Consider the following 16727-nt stretch of genomic DNA (forward strand, 5'->3'; position numbering starts at 1 on the left):
TACTTGTGCCTTACTGTGCTAATAATCACAATTTTTCGAGTATTCCCTTCCTCAATATATATTTTATAAACTGTGCAAAATAAACCCGACTGTTCCGAGTATTTTTTTAATTAATACTCCATTGACAATTGCTCGACCGGCAACTGTATTATATGATTATATAATTATCTGTCTATTATACGTCGCGATACGCAACACCCATATCATGTTTTGTGGTTTTTGTGAACATTTGTGCACATTTTCAAACATTCTGTGCTGAATGGTCAGAATGTTTCTCTACAATGATAGTTTGTTCCATTATTTACTCGTCATTTCTCTCATAATTCTAATTATCTCTTCTTTGTTCTTTTCTAATTGTATAAAGATAGTTGGCATGAAGTGTCTTTGTAAATATATTGACCTACTCGTTCTGTCTTTTATTCGTTCAGCGATCAATGTTAGCTTACTTTAAATGATTAAAAATACCTAATATTTATCGCACCCACGCTTTATCACTATTACAACTTATTTATCATTATTTATCACGATATCGATTAATAAATCGCTTGAAATTCTGAACCAAGGATCCATACCGTTATAGACCGCTGGCAATTTCAGTGTGTCATAAATGATGAATGTGTCAACCAGACTAAAACTTTATGAGTGCGAATAAACTCTGGATTTTATTCGATTCATTGATAATCAATATTGCTTTCTGTCCTATGCTACGAGTGCGCGTTGCCTCGCTGACTTATAACGGTGTTTCAAACCAATGCTTTCTCTGCAGTATAGGTCTCGTTACCAGGCACATGCATACAAATAGTATTGACTACTGACCACGTTAATGTAAAGAGTTACAATTTTAGTAACTCGCGATACTTCATATAGATCTTTGGGTACGAATAGTATTAACGTGGGTTTATGTACAAGCAGAGGAAAGGTTAACCCTCTCGTTACCAGTATTGAGATACTAATATAGCGTTGACATCGCTTAATGTATATACATGTATATGCACCTAAAAGTTCAGTGAAATCGGGCATCTCAGTGTTTCGCTCAGTAAGAATCAGCTTAATTGGCGGTACCTTGCATGGCAAACCTATAAAACACTTATTGGCTGCATGGTGATCTAATTTCAATTTTCGCCATAGTTTGTACATTTTGTGGTCCCATTCATCCAATTAAAGACGGTAGAATACGCGAACATCGATGCGATGTTCCTCAAGTGTCGATTAAAGTTCCCTCGTTGTATTGACATTGACATGGAAATGATGGCAAAGAAAGCAGAAAATTTTTAAGCCATTAACTGCATGATTGTTTGTTTGTTAATACGTAGGTTGATCAATATGGTCGTCTAGGAGTTCCACATATGATCATTCCACAAAAGTAATCACAACGATCCAGTTGTTCGTATTCCTATCTTATTTTGTAGCCTATAGTGGTTTGTGAAAAAAATACATTGGCAACTTATTTCTTACTTTATCCGCAATATTGCTTAGCAATAACGCAGTTCCATTAACGCAACTTCATGGTTTATTAGTGTAATTGTAGAGTTATTGTAATTTTTAGTGAAACTATCGAATCCAACCGCCGTAGAGTTCTTTAAAATCTGCTTCAACAGAGTTTCAGCCAACGATGAAGCATGTTTCTCCATTTCATTGTTTCATTGATGCCTCAAAAATTAATTCCAGTGTCTCGAGGTACACAAGATTGTCTGGTTGATATAAAATTCATTCTACTTGTCGATAATAATTAACCTCTGCTTAGTCTTTATATACTATTTTTTATGTGATCAGTTACAATTGATTAATTACCTAATAGACATACAATCGATTGATTATTTATCAACTAGCTATTCAATTATTATTTATTTTTTATTGATAGTAAATATATAATAAATAGGTAAGAAATATATATATTAATAGTTTTTATTTTTTATCTATAAACTATTATTTATCAACTAGTTTATTTAAAAAGCAGTTGACCCATCGATTATTTCAACAATGAATTTAATTCTCCGTACAAAGATTATATTAAAATGGCGTTATGACAGCGGCCGCGGACGGCGTGAAGCGAGCAGCTGCGCGTCCGCCCTTCGCCCCGCCGGCGGAAGCGGCACCTCCCACGGCCGTCCGGGTCCCCCCTTCGCGAACTTTTTTCCGATTTCACCCTTTATTTTTTTATCAGGTTCAAGAGTTCAATTTTTTATGCATTTCACTGGGTATTCCGTTGCGTGCTCCCCCCTTCTCGCCGTTGTGGGATAACTGCTCCCATTTTTCTTTGTGAAGAGTTCAATTTTTTTTCAAGTTGCTTGATATTCCGTTGAAATTCCCTTCCATCTCAAATTCGTAGGATAACGTCTCGTCGCAACCGAAGAAATATACAAAGAAGAGGGTGAAATTTAGTTTACGGATAAATTTCACCTTCTTCTTTGTATATTTCTTCGGTTGCAATTTAGGGTACCAAGTTAATTTTTTATTATTTCTATCTACCACGCTTTAGTATTTTTTAGCTATTATTTCTATCTCAGCCAATCGCTTTATTGCATAATATTCCGCTAGCACATTTTACATTGTCTTCATTTCTTATTTTATTTTCACTAGAAATTCTTGGTCTTAGATAAGATATGTTATAGTTGTCCTTTCTATGTTTCTTCTACTAAATTTTGAATTTGTTTGAATATTTTCACTATTCGTTGCGTCGCGTTATGTTTCATTTAAACTACGAAAGTTTGTCGTGCTGTTCGTTCCAAGTTCATAGTTTATTTCTTGAATAGGTCTAATAAACGACGCCTATTTATCTTCATATGCATTTTTTCAATCTTCGCATAAATTTTTTCCATTTCCGATTACAAATTTTGTCTTCTTGTATCGCTTCAGGTTCAGTCTCTAACTCCCTGCTATCTTGTTATAACCTCTTTTAATTACATACTGAATTAAAAGCCTAAATTTACTTTTATATGATCAAAATGTAAGATTCTCACTACTTTAATCGCTGTTTTACTGGTAAGTAGCAAAATGTAATTTGAAGTGGCAGTTTTCCTTATTGTTGTCATTTGTCTTGTACGGTACATTAAAAACTGAAGTGTTTCAAATAGTATGGGATGTTTTGCGAATACTTAAAGTAACCTTTTCTCTAAAATTTTCAGCCTTGAATGTTTTTTATTCGTAAAACCATAATATGAATCCCAAAAGTCGTCGAAACAAAAGTGCTACAGAAATCTAGAGATGACTTTTATTTAAAGCTCAACTTACATTCCAAAGTAATAATTCATATTAAACTTAATTCAGGGAGAATATAAGGGCGCGGCTGGCCCAGGAATTGATCAGCCTCGGAAGTGGGCGGCGCGCTGTCGGTTCGGCGTCTCAAATTAGTTAAAACCCGTTAATGAGCGCCTGTCAAACCGACACCCTCCATCCGCAACGCCCGTCTCCCGCTCTCGTTACCGACAACCGTCATTAATTGTGCATCGACAGTTAATGCAGTTTCCTTGTAAGTCCTTAATCATGAAGAATAAATAACCAAATTTTCTAGTTTGTCGATTTTCTTGGCTTAAAGTTTGTTGTACAATTTTTTGTGATATTTTTTATATGGTTGTGGTGACGTGACAATTTTCGTGACACGGTAACAACTTGGCACTTTCTCACGTTTATTTTTCTGTCGCGGAATCGAGAGATGTTTGACGCCTTGTCAACTTCTCGTTTCCTGTTCTGCCTGCGAGGAAATTAAAAAGAAGGGTTGTCATGAAAGGCCAGAACAATATTTGTTGGCGTAATGATGAATAACATTTAATCTCGGCATTTCAAGTTTGCTTGCAAGAATGTTTTATTCCTTTCATGCCAAATTTATATATTGCGCTTGATAGGTACAGTAGCTGTTTCGTCGCATTTGTGTCATGTATTTACTAAGAGGTTAGAGTATGTGCTTGGGCGCTAGGAAACTTGCTTAGAAAATAGGGTTAGTGCCGAGAGGTTAGAATATGTGGTGCTAGGTAAGGATACGTACGTAAGTATACGTATGTAAGATGTTTTCGGTTTGAAACTGTGCTGGGAGGCTGGAAAATTTGCCGTGGGGTTAAGATATGAGCAGGAGTATGTCCTGGCAAGTTAGAGGCTGTGATGCCGCGTTAGAGTGTGATGTCGGGTTATGCTATAGTGATGGTATGTAGATTATTTTTATCAGCTTATCTGTTGGCCCAATTAGTACATGTTTTTCGCCTGAACGACCGTTTAGACGTTCAAAAATTATTATTTTTACCATATATGGCTCTTATTTGTGCATACCTACTTACAAGTTGAGCACCACATAAATTTTTTTATCAATTTACTGGGTAGTTACTGGGCTATTGTAATTAATTTCTTTCATCTCGTGATTTGTTAATGTATTACAACTGTTTTTGATGGATAGTGTGTACCCCGTACAAAACTGTATTTTTGCCTACCAATTTAATGCACAAACCCTCAATAGCCAGAGAGAAAGTACCGGGAATTTAAAAGTAACTCGGTTTTTGTTAACTGTCACCTTTTGTTTACTGTCGAAGGCATAAAGCGTGTTAGTCTACGGAGCGAATAATATTTATTTCACTCTCTTTCACCTGCGTGGTAATGCAGGCAATCACCTGTCGGTGGTAAAAAGAATAACAGTTTCATTTTCTGCCTGTATTTGCACATTTATCTCAATCTTTGCGTGCCGCACTCGTATTTGATTGTTTTCAATTTTATTGGTTTCGAGATTAGAAAATGATAATGACTACTTTCACGGCTAATCTTGCTTATTTACACTCATTATTGATGAAATTTATGTCCATCCTGTTATTAGTTTCAGTATTTAATCAGCTGTGAAGAAGCACTACTTATTCATAGCATTTATATGAATACGTAGAATTACGACCAATTTTTTTTATACCGAATTTATTTTGCAGGTTTACGTGAACAACGCAGTGGAATTGATGAGTATAATTAGCCAATATTATAAATTCATGTATTCAGTATATGAATTCTATGTCGTCCATGCGGAAACCTGGTGAGCTGTGGAGGGAATCCGGTTTACAGCCATTAAATAACGTCTTAACTATGTGTTAATTTGTTAATTATTATTCTTTTAGTAATGTAATTACTTGATAATAATCGCATTGTAACGAATATACCTTCCTTTTCAGAAATGTTGGGTGACACGACGGTGGGCTGTTATCCTTCCGCCTCGTGACGGTGACACGGGGCTGTTATCCTCCTGCCTCGTGACGGTGACGCGGGGCTGTTATCCTCCTGCCTCGTGAGGGTGACACGGGGCTGTTATCCTCCTGCCTCGTGACGGTGGCGCTGGGCTGTTATCCTCCTGCCTCGTGACGGTGACGCGGGGCTGTTATCCTCCTGCCTCGTGAGGGTGACGCGGGGCTGTTATCCTCCTGCCTCGTGAGGGTGACGCTGGGCTGTTATCCTCCCGCCTCGTGACGGTGACGCTGGGCTGTTATCCTCCCGCCTCGTGCGGGTGACGCTGGGCTATTATCCTCCCGCCTCGTGAGGGTGACGCTGGGCTGTTATCCTCCCGCCTCGTGACGGTGACGCTGGGCTGTTATCCTCCCGCCTCGTGAGGGTGACGCGGGGCAGTTATCCTCGTGACGGTGACGCGGGGCTGTTATCCTCCTGCCTCGTGAGGGTGACGCGGGGCTGTTCTCTCATTTTCGACTAGAAAGTGAGTTGGAAAAGAATAAATGAAACGTAAAAAGGCTTCATTATTCACATTCAGCATTAAATAATCGTACCTTAAGCCCAGCCACTTGAGGGTGACACCCTGTTGTTAATGTAAACACATTTCTACTGAGAAAATGCATAGAAATGATGAACGATAAAGGCACTTTGTATCACAGAACAGCTGTCATTTATGATAAGTGAAGCATCGAACACAAATGTCTCACGCCACCTCAGGTCTCTAAAGTTGTTCGTCAAATAGAAGCACTTTTTTCAGAAGTTTATTATTATCTAATTGTTTTTAAAATCATTTATTACCGCATAAATAAAATTATTCAATATTACTTCATTTCCCTTCGAATGTTACAAATTTGAGGACAACTACGTACTATAGTTTCATGACTATTACTTGTAGTTGGACGGAACAACCAAGCAAATATATAATGTTGCAGCTCGAGCTTCCGCACTTAATGACAGCGGCCTCCGAAAGAGTATAACGCGGATTTCAACAACCTTGTGAAAAAATCACTTACCACTTTTCCTTTTTTTACCACTTTTCTCTTCTCATTTGAACCTTAACTAAAATAGTCGATCAAATATTCTGTTAAAAGTTGTGCGTTGCATGTAAAATGAGGCTTATTAGTCCCGCTCAGTTTGCTTTAGGCCTAACAAATTAATAAATTGATGGTAAAGAAACACCATCTCGCTATTTACGCAGTGAATCAATGAAGAAATTATGAAAATATGGTCCAAATTATATTGCAAACATGTGAATAAATGCAAATTATAGATAAATCTTTCCCAGCAAATTTATCGCGTTTATATTTTGTTTAAAACTGGTCATTATTTCAACGCAAATAGCAAGCGAATAAATAAGAAATTATGAAAATATGGTCCAAATTATATTGCAAACATGTGAATAAATGCAAATTATAGATAAATCTTTCCCAGCAAATTTATCGCGTTTATATTTTGTTTAAAACTGGTCATTATTTCAACGCAAATAGCAAGCGAATAAATAGAAGCTGCAGCAAGACATGACAAAAATGCAATATAACAAGATTCAATGGATGAACTGACTACCTGAGCAACTGTTCACCGTGTGGGAAGGCATCGAAGAAAGCTTGGCCGTGAGCTTACCGCGCTCCACTAACAAGTGATTCTCGATAGTAAACAATGAATGGAAAATGGAGACTCAATCTAATGATGCAGACCGGAATCCTGAATGCAGCAACTTGTTGACGCAGATACAATAAATTTACGACACTAATTATAAACAGAATCAAAAATAGTGGTTTTATCGAGATAGTGTAGCATAACTTAACCATTGTCAGCAGAGATATTGAACACAATAGTGGCTTAAATTGAACCCCTATCGAACAATAAATTTAAGACAAATTCAAGCCTACCTACTCAAGTTAATTCGCTCATTGGGATAAAGCTTAACGGATTCGACCCGAGCTGATGTTTCCAGAAAATATTGGCACGACCTGGCACTGACTAAAGTCATGGCACTGAACGATTATAAGACAACTAATAATAATTTGTAAATTTACGGCGTTACTCGAGCTCCAAAATTCTTCGCATCAAGTATTCTAGTTATTTATTGGAAGCACTAAAGTAGATTCGGGTACTAATTAAAATGTCATTGATAGCATTTCCCATGCATAATTTGAATGATTGGATTAACTTGTGCAAGAATACTTGCACATAAGAGAGTACACTAATAAATTTGTGCACAAAATGCAATGTTATTGGCTGCACTTGAGCTAGAAAGATTCGAGTCCTGGCATAGGAAAGGCTTGTGCGAAGGTTTCGACTTTCTCCCTAATGTCGGCGAGCTTGGCTTGGTAGACGGCGTCCTGGAGCGTCTGGTTCCAGGCCGCAAGCGACGGCCCTGACGCCGCCTGCACTGTCTTGGCCACCTCGAACGCTGCAGAAAAAACGTAAGTTATGTGTGATCATCATCAAAATTTGGCCCTTGAAATAACGCAGCCAAAAATAGCGTAGTATGCGCCTCCCCAACGAATGGTATCAACCAAAATAGCGTAGTATGTGCCTTTCCCAACGGATTGTATCAACCAAAATAGCGTAGTGTGCGCCTCCCCAACGAATCATTGTCAATAATATGTCTGGTATTGACTATTGACCTCACCATCGAATCACATATAGTCCTGAGACTGAAGATAACGTAGTATCCGTGTCAACCTTGAATAATAACCCCGACAATGATAAGGGATTTGCCTTCACCATTGATCTGTCAACGCTAAACAAGTCGAGCTTTGCGGAGGAGCTGCTCAGCTTAAAAATACGATGCCATTTTCGACCTATTTCATAAATCATTGGACATAAATCATTATATATAGGTCAGTACATGAAATATATATACTCTCATCGCATGAGGAGGAATGTTCGTGAATATTCCACGCACGAGTTCTTATCATCTCATAATTCGGAGTTCTCTGGAGGTTCCAACCGCTCATTCATATCCTAACTCAAGAACTGTAACGCTCTTAAAGCCTAGTAATTTCGACTAATCCCGTAGTGTCGTAGTGGAGCGTTCTTTAAGGCTTCAGAGTTATTGATCTCATCAATGATTAGATCATAGAAGATGCGTTTTACCACTACACCGTTCACTTAACCCACAATCCCACCTACCATAGATTTATGGTTCTCTATTTGTGCACCTGAAAATTATTTATTCCTTCTAACCTTGCATAATGAATTGGACGATCTGCTGGAAATGTTCCTCCTTTAGCCCCCGCGTGGTAAGAGCGGGGGAGCCGATGCGCAGACCCCCTGGACTGAAGGCGGACTTGTCTCCGGGCACTGTAACATTCCATGATTATATATGCAGTCCCCAGGCACTGACACATTCCATGATTATATATGCAGTCCCCAGGCACTGAAACATTCCATGATTATATATGCAGTCCCCAGGCACTGAAACATTCCATGATTATATATGCAGTCCCCAGGCACTGAAACATTCCATGATTATATATGCAGTCCCCGGGCACTGAAACATTCCACGATTATATATGCAGTCCACAGGCACTGAAACATTTCATGATTATATACATGATTACATTATATATTAAGCAGAACCTCCGGGTTATGAAACATTCCGTTATTATAGATGCAGTCCCCGGACTATATAATATTCCACGATAAAAAATCAAATTGAACAGGCATTTGAAGCGTCTATAAATGGAATGACAAGAAAAAAGATTGCAGGAAGAAGTGCTTCATGTTGTTGTTGTTGTTGTTGACCCTCCCCGCCTCGCTTCATGAAGAAGTGCTTCATGCTCAACAGTTATCGTTCAAGCCTCAAGATTGCATTAAATACTTAATTATATATGTGCATTAGGCCGTGTTGTTATTTGATCATTGTAAGCCTTATTTGAATATTATTAGAGGGCCAAATTTATAAGTGTAACTTTGGCTTTTTAGACTTTGCACCTTATTCGACAGCGATAATTATTATAAATATTAAATGAGGAATTTTATCCAGGAAAAATTGGCTTTTTAAAACTAGGAGAAATCCTTACATTTTTACGGCGATCAATCACAATTCAAAAACATAAATTCATCATTCCTTAAAGCAAAAAAAAAATTCAAATTTAAAATTTTTAGTACATCACATTATTAATAACATCGTAGCAGAACAACGTTTCTATAAAAATTGTTTTTTCAAAAAATACAGAAATTTTTAGCTTTACTATCAAGTGTCTATAATTTCCAACCATTTTCCCTGAAAATCATTGGTTTTGTTAGGAATTAGATCAGAAAGAAATATTTTAAGGAGAGATAGAAAGGATATGTTTCAAGAAGTAACAACATGAGTGCGACCAAAGAAAAACAATAGCAGTATTTAATCCAAAATAATCAGAAAATTGTAACGGTACAAGTAATGAGCCGCTTTTGACGAGTAGTATAATGGTTTGCTAGCGCTTCAGCTATAAAGGCTATTTCGCAACGAAGGTCAAAATTGAACATCGCCAGCAAGGCGGAAGGTCTCGATTATTCAAAATCTCAAATTAATCATCACCCACAAGGGGCGGAAGGTCTCAATTGTCCAGCCCGCTGAAACTGGCTCGAAGGAAGCAGTGTTAGCATCTCAAAGAGACGAAGTGACAAGGAGGGACAGGTGAAAAGCAACAGAAACGAAGACACTCGAACAAGAGGTCGCTTACACGGGAGGTCGACAGCCCGCACGAGAGTGACAGAGAAGGGAAATGTAAGGAATCCTGCCTACATAATAACTTAATGTAAGGTATCCTACCTACATAATAACTTAATGTAAGGTATCCTACCTACATAATAACTTAATGTAAGGTATCCTACCTACATAATAACTTAACCCCACAACTGAGACCTGCAGTCAGACACCGCGAGCTCAGCGGTGGGGCGCTCAGGAACAATCCCCCTAGGATCACGAAATCCCATAGGACTCCTGACGAGCACAAACACACGTCACCGTTTTTGACGGCATGAATTTGTACGGCCAGTAGGGAAATTGGCATTACCGGTATTCTTATTGACGGCAATCGACACCTCCTCGAGAATTTTCTCAGCCTTAGCGCCGGACAACTTGAAGCTCCTGAGGTCGAGCCAGACAAGGTGGTTGTCCGTGCCTTTAGTGACCACATCCAAGCCCGCAGCCATGAAGCTTTCGGCCAACGTCTGCGCGTTACGGATCACCTGCGCATCAAAACTTTATATAGCGTGACAATCCAAGAATTTGGACAGGAAAATTGTTAAAGGAAAGGCGCTGACAATTCAAGTTTTAGGTCAGTAAGATTCTTAAATGAAAGCTGCCGACAATACAAGGTCTATGTTCGGTACACCTCTAAATGAAAAGCACTGACAATAAAAGGTTTCTGTTAAGTGTGCTTTTAATTGAAAGGCGCTGAATATCCGATTTTTAATTTTAAGTTGCATTTAAGATTTATATTTTAAAGAGAAGCGCACTCGACAAAAAGTATTAAGTCAGGGGAAGAAATGAGACATGTGAGCAGAAAATGAGAATTATTTATTCCAAACATTGGTATAGTAGGTATTTCGAATTCAAACTATCATCAAACAGCGATTAAAAATAGAAAACTATTTGTTTCGCATATCCATTCCTACCACTACATTTCTTATAAATTTCAAGTTGATGATAATCATCTTTGATAAAATTGCACGTTATTAGGTAACAGAATCTTCATATTAATTATTACCGTTAATAACCTGTATATATCGTGAGGACTCCGTTAGTAGGAGTAATCGCTTTACTATTATACATCAAGGAATGCCTATATGCATCAGATAAAATATATAAAGTTTAATTATGTGTTACTTGCTCACCAGCTCCAGATGGGTCAGGAGGGCGGGAAGCAAAGAAACGCACGGTATGTTAGTGGCTAGCATTGCCCAATACCTTCACATACCTTCAGGTGCGCAAGCCGACATTACAGGATTGAGTAGCCTATAAAGTTATGTGTTTATAATCATAGATGCAGTAAGTCCGCAGCCACCGCTTATGTCAGTTTAGTCTTCAAGGATTTACATACACACTTACCCGGACTCTCCGCCCAAACAAACCTAACCCGAACTAATCTAACCTCACTGGCTGCAGCAAGGTAGAGAAGAGGGGGCACGTGGTGGAGAGTCAGGGTAAGTGTGGAGGTAGGGACATGCTGGGGTTGAAAATCCATGAACATTATACTGACTTGAAAACTGGCTGCAAACATACGGCTCTATGGTTTTGAGTCGTTTCGAAACTGATGTAGCTTGCTTGGACTTGTATTTCGTAGCTCTGAGGGTAATGGTAGCTATGCACTTATAAGCTGAGCATCGCCTCTGGGGATAGTTTGAGTTGTGTGACCAACGGTTGAACTTTCAAGCAAACTACTAAATCTGAGAGCTAGAAATGCAATTTTTATCTGACTAATTATAATGAACTGAAGATACTCGTAGCTCACCTGCCCCTGCTATGTCTTGCGTCGTGGGTGGCGGTGCTCGGAATGACCAACAACTAATATTCGAGAGCTAGGAATACAATTTCACTTGACCAATCAAAATGAACTGAAGATAATCAGTGCTACAAAACTAATCACTTGAAGTGACGATAATGAGTGCTGACCTGCACTTGAAAGGTCCCAAAAGGCTCTAGATATGGCGAAATTACTGCAATGCGTGAGCTAAGAATACAATTTTCTACAACACTAATCACTTGAAGTGAAGATAATGAGTGCTGACCTGCGCCTGGTAGGCCTTGAAGGCTGGGGTGGTAGCCTGTCGCATGGCAGTGGCGACGGCAGCAATCTGGTGATTGTGGGGGCCGCCCTGCAGCCCGGGGAACACAGCGCTGTTGATCTTGCTGGCGTAGTCGTAGGGCACCGCTGCTCCTGACTTGTCTACGCCCTTCACGCCTGCGTCAGGAGTAGCAAGGTAGTGAACGAGTCTAAGGTGAACAACTAAATAATGTGATGAAATAACCTACAGTAACATCTACTACTGACCAACAATTGAATTTAAATGTAAGTAATTATAAAAATGGTGAAGATGGTCCTATCAATGTATTTAATTGTGGATAGTTGGATAAAAAATGAGAATTGTGAGTCCTGGAAAAGTGTTGTTGGCTTAAGAGAAGTCATCAGGTTTTTTCACCACATCATCACTAGCTACGTTACCTCGATACGAAAAAATCATGTGATGCTTAAACCGGTATCACCCACCAGTCCTGCCACCACCCACCAGTCCCTGCCACCACCCACCAGTCCTGCCACCACCCACCACTCCTACCACCACCCACCACTCCTACCACTACCCACCAGTCCTGTAGAAGATCACGCCACTCCTGGGTCCCCTGAGCGTCTTGTGTGTGGTGGTGGTGACCACGTCGCAGTGTTCGAAGGGCGAGGGCGCCAGGCCGGCAGCGACAAGTCCACTCACGTGGCTCATGTCAGCCATCAGCAGCGCGCCCACCTGGTCACAGATACCACGGAACCGAGCGTAGTCCAGGCTGCGAGGGTAGCAGCTTACACCTGCAGTGTAGCAACGAGCAAATGAAGAGCAATACCCTAGCACACAGGCAAATGAACAACAAATGAACCTTATCCAGTGTGTAAATGAACAGCAATACCCTAGCACGCAGACAACAGACCAGCAAATGAACCTTATCCAATATGCAAATGAACAGTAATACCCTAGCACACAGGCAAATGAACAGTAAATGAACCTTATCCAGTGTGTAAATGAACAGCAACACCCTAGCACGCAGACAACAGACCAGCAAATGAACCTTATCCAATATGCAAATGAACAGTAATACCCTAGCACGCAGGCAAATATGGACCTTATCCAATATGCAAAAGAACAGTATTACTTTATCATTCATTAATACCTGCCTAAATAGCCTCAGATAGCATAGAGATCTTCTACATTGAAGAAACGGTTAAATAAGTAACCAAATGCAAATGGTACAGAAACGCGAGTTCTTTCAGCAAAAATTTGGCAGATTCTTCCACTTAACTCAAAGAAAATATCGAAAATAATTTAAGAAAATGTTTAATTGTTTTCAAATTTTGTACAGCTTGTGAATAGATCAGTGCAAGTTCAACATTCGGTTGGTTAACTTGTTCAATGTTCAATTATGACATTAATCCTCAAGCCTGATTCTTGGCACAGAATAAACACATGAGCAACTATGAGCGAAATCGACTAGTCCAGCTTAACTCATTTTTGTAATAAAAAAATGAGTAAAAAAGTAGAAGGGAGAACTTCCAGGTAATTTAAAAAGTGCTAAATAACTCGACATCTCTTTGAACGCAGAAAACTAACACAAGAGAAACTATTTTTGTCAGGATCATAAATCTCACCTGCAATGATCAGGTTGGGCTTGAAGAGGTTGGCATTTTCTTCAAGCCTGTCGTAGTCAATGAGCCCAGAATTACGATCAACCTGCCAAAAAACCCCACAGTTAATCATCTGACATGATTTGGGTTATTCAATAATCAAATTGTAAAAACTAGCCAAAATTAAACTAGCCATTTTACTCAAGTAAAATAAAAAATCAATTCCTGACTAAAATTAATCGAGTGCTTCAAATAAGATGGCTGATAGCTACCTGCAGCTGGAACCACAGTGTTGGTTGATAGGTCCGAAATATCACAGATGACGGTATACATAAACGAAATGAACGGGTCAAATTGTCCAAATTTTGACACATTTTCCACATATAGCACGAATTTCCCCTTGTACAGGATGAAACTGGATCAGGATGACCCACACAAGACAAAAAGTGCATCGCTATTGGGACAAGTCTCAATCATTTCTCAGCATGTTATGTGCAACTATTGTAACAAGTCTCAGCAATTTCTCCAAGTGTTATGTACATTGCTATTGGGACAAGTCTCACTCATTTCTAAGTGTGTTATGTGCATCATTATTTGGACAAGTCTCACTTATTTCTTCGAGTGTCACATCAATATAATTTATGATCATGAGAGAAAACATGTTATTTTGACGGGACGAAGCTACCAGCAGTAGCATAGATACCTTGTAAGGCATGGACTCAAAAAATATTGAAGTCGCCGACACTTTCTTGGTAGTCGTGTAGAAACCGTGCGTCAGATGCCCTCCGTCAGGCAAGTCCAGGCCTGCCAAAGAAATCAAGCTTTTATAAATAAAGAATTGACAACAAAAATAAGTAATCAAATTGATTTTCCTGAGAGTAACTGACAAATTTAAAGATTAAAAATAAACCCTCCACTTTGAATATGAAAGCTTATTTACATACAGAGGCAACAAAACTGAGATCAAAACTTCATTTTGTAGACACATAGATTGTAATTATAAGTGGGTAGAGAGATTATCACACACAGTCTATACCTGAGAAATCTGCTAAGTTCTGGCAAAATAAATGTGGTCAACTGCAGTCTTATTGGCCATTGGCCATGTGGTTAAGATTACCATTCCTCACCGCACAACAGCGAGTTGCGGGTTCAAGAACTGCAACTAATTGCGACAATTCTGGTGGAAATTGACAGTCTGGCCAAGTGGTTAAGAATCGTCAATATGCCACTATATATATACCCTAGTCAACACTATTACCACTATATTATGTTATTATCATCTCCCCTTGTGTGTGGTACTGACCCATATACTGTACCAGCCATTCAGGATTATGGGTCAGTAGATTAATATATAATACTAGGTAATATTACCATCCTAGTCAACACTATTACCATTATATTACATTATTTTTATCTCTCCCTCTGTGTGGTACTGACCCATAATCCTGCCATGCGGCCCCACCAGTGCAGTGTACACAGCAAAGTTAGCAGGAGACCCCGAGTAAGGCTGTACGTTCACTCCCCACTTCTCAGGATCAAGACCAAACGCTGCCAGACATCTCTGCTGGCACAGAGACTCCACTTGATCGATGAACTCATTACCTCCGTAGTACCTGCCAAGAGATATATGTGTGAGAAATGCTTTTTTAAAAGTACAGAAGCAATACGAGAGAACAGGAAGAGTTAAGTCATTATTGCTGCTGCCCGAGCTGTTTTTTTCTTTTTGAACTAAAATGAAACTGGATACCTAAAAACTGGTATACGGTATGAAATACGTAACTTGCACACCTGGATAAAATTATCATCTTCTAATTATATTACTTATTAGAACATTCAACATGATAACAGAGTACATAAATTTTTCGAATTTCAGAAACTTGGTTTCAATGCATCTAGATTTTCTACACTACGCTAGTGAATACAGCATAGGTAATTCTGACTATTTTATACTATAATACGGTATTGAAAATTGCTATGTTGTGAAGAGTGAGAAGGCTATAGAAACTGTGAAAGCAGTTGAAACTGTGTAAAGCTTGTCCAAGACGCTATTGTTCTCGAGACCGTGAGACCGAGGTTTTGTTTATAGTTTGGAATGGCGAGGGCATCAAACAGCTGACTCTTGCGGATTTCGAAACTGTCGCGGCGTCACTTCGAGGGTATTTGTTAAGTGTGGGCGACATTAGCGAATATAAAAGGCCCTAACATTGGCACCAAAGGTTGGTTCTACGGAGGTGACCGTCAAGCGAGTACGGTCTGCAGTCTGCAGACATTGTGACGGCCGCGACCGTGAGGCCGGCTGTTTCGACGTCTCGGACAAATTTACGGCCGGACCTGCGGCCGGTCTCGCGGCCGCCGGACTAAAAACATAGAAAAAACCTAGCCAATCAACGAAAACCTTGCAGGTTAGGTCCAGTTAGGAACAGGTTCCATTAAAAACACAAAAAAAAAACTAAAAAAAAAGCCATAAAAACACTAAGAAAACCTTTCGGCCGCGAGACCGGCCGCGGGTCCGGCCGTAAATTTGTCCGAGACCTGCTGTTTCGCCGTTTTCGAACTTTGGATGTCGTGAGAAACCTAGACTCACCGAGGCAGCTACGATTCCAGTGAGCACGCCAGAAATGTACAATGGACGGCCACGACTTCGACATATTAATGTACGGTCAACATCAACACTACCGTCCGACTGCGACTCAGCCGTGAGACAATGGAAGAAGACCGCGAGTTGGACAATGATTATAACGCCCGCCATCAGAAGCTTCAAGTTTTCGAGTAGGTACTGCGCAAGCGCAACGAATTCTCATCGGTACGGTCAACAGCTTAGTACGGTCACTATTCTCGTCAGAAGAAGCGGTGCAGTCACGGTCACCAACAGCAGCAAAATACGGCAATGAGCTTCGGGTAACGCCATCAACGATGAATACCAACGCCACTAAACGGAAGTACGGTCGCATAATAAATTCTACGGTTAGACCAGCAGGGAGACATCGCTCTAAGAGCGGATATTACGAAATTGAAGGCAGAGCGGCTGACCTTATGACCTTATGACCTTATGATGAGTTTAGGACGTCGCAGTCCACGGTCACGCTGATGCGCCGCCTTCGTCGTCCTCCGTCTCCGAGTCGTCGTCGGATGTAACGTTGGACGTGTTCCGTCTATTAGCCCTCATTTGGGCACGCTGATGCAAGATGCTGTTGCTTGTCGCTTGCTGATGGTAGTTTC

General features: G+C 39.8%; 1 protein-coding gene across 1 annotated transcript in view; it reads right to left on the minus strand.

The window, feature by feature from the left end:
• Nucleotides 1-6526: 6526 nt before the first annotated feature.
• LOC108668408 (serine hydroxymethyltransferase) overlaps nucleotides 6527-16727 on the minus strand; it is a 14357-nt gene continuing 4156 nt past the window's right edge. The window contains exons 3-10 of the mRNA XM_018155625.2: nucleotides 14946-15121; nucleotides 14212-14312; nucleotides 13533-13614; nucleotides 12486-12698; nucleotides 11911-12083; nucleotides 10194-10368; nucleotides 8377-8493; nucleotides 6527-7597 (exon numbers count right to left, since the gene is read on the minus strand). Coding sequence (XP_018011114.1) covers nucleotides 7434-7597; nucleotides 8377-8493; nucleotides 10194-10368; nucleotides 11911-12083; nucleotides 12486-12698; nucleotides 13533-13614; nucleotides 14212-14312; nucleotides 14946-15121 — 1201 coding nt within the window. The 3' untranslated portion in view covers nucleotides 6527-7433. The remainder of the gene's footprint in view (nucleotides 7598-8376; nucleotides 8494-10193; nucleotides 10369-11910; nucleotides 12084-12485; nucleotides 12699-13532; nucleotides 13615-14211; nucleotides 14313-14945; nucleotides 15122-16727) is intronic.

This window comes from Hyalella azteca, unplaced genomic scaffold (assembly GCF_000764305.2).
Source record: "Hyalella azteca isolate HAZT.00-mixed unplaced genomic scaffold, Hazt_2.0.2 contig13981, whole genome shotgun sequence".
Classification (NCBI taxonomy): domain Eukaryota; kingdom Metazoa; phylum Arthropoda; class Malacostraca; order Amphipoda; family Hyalellidae; genus Hyalella; species Hyalella azteca.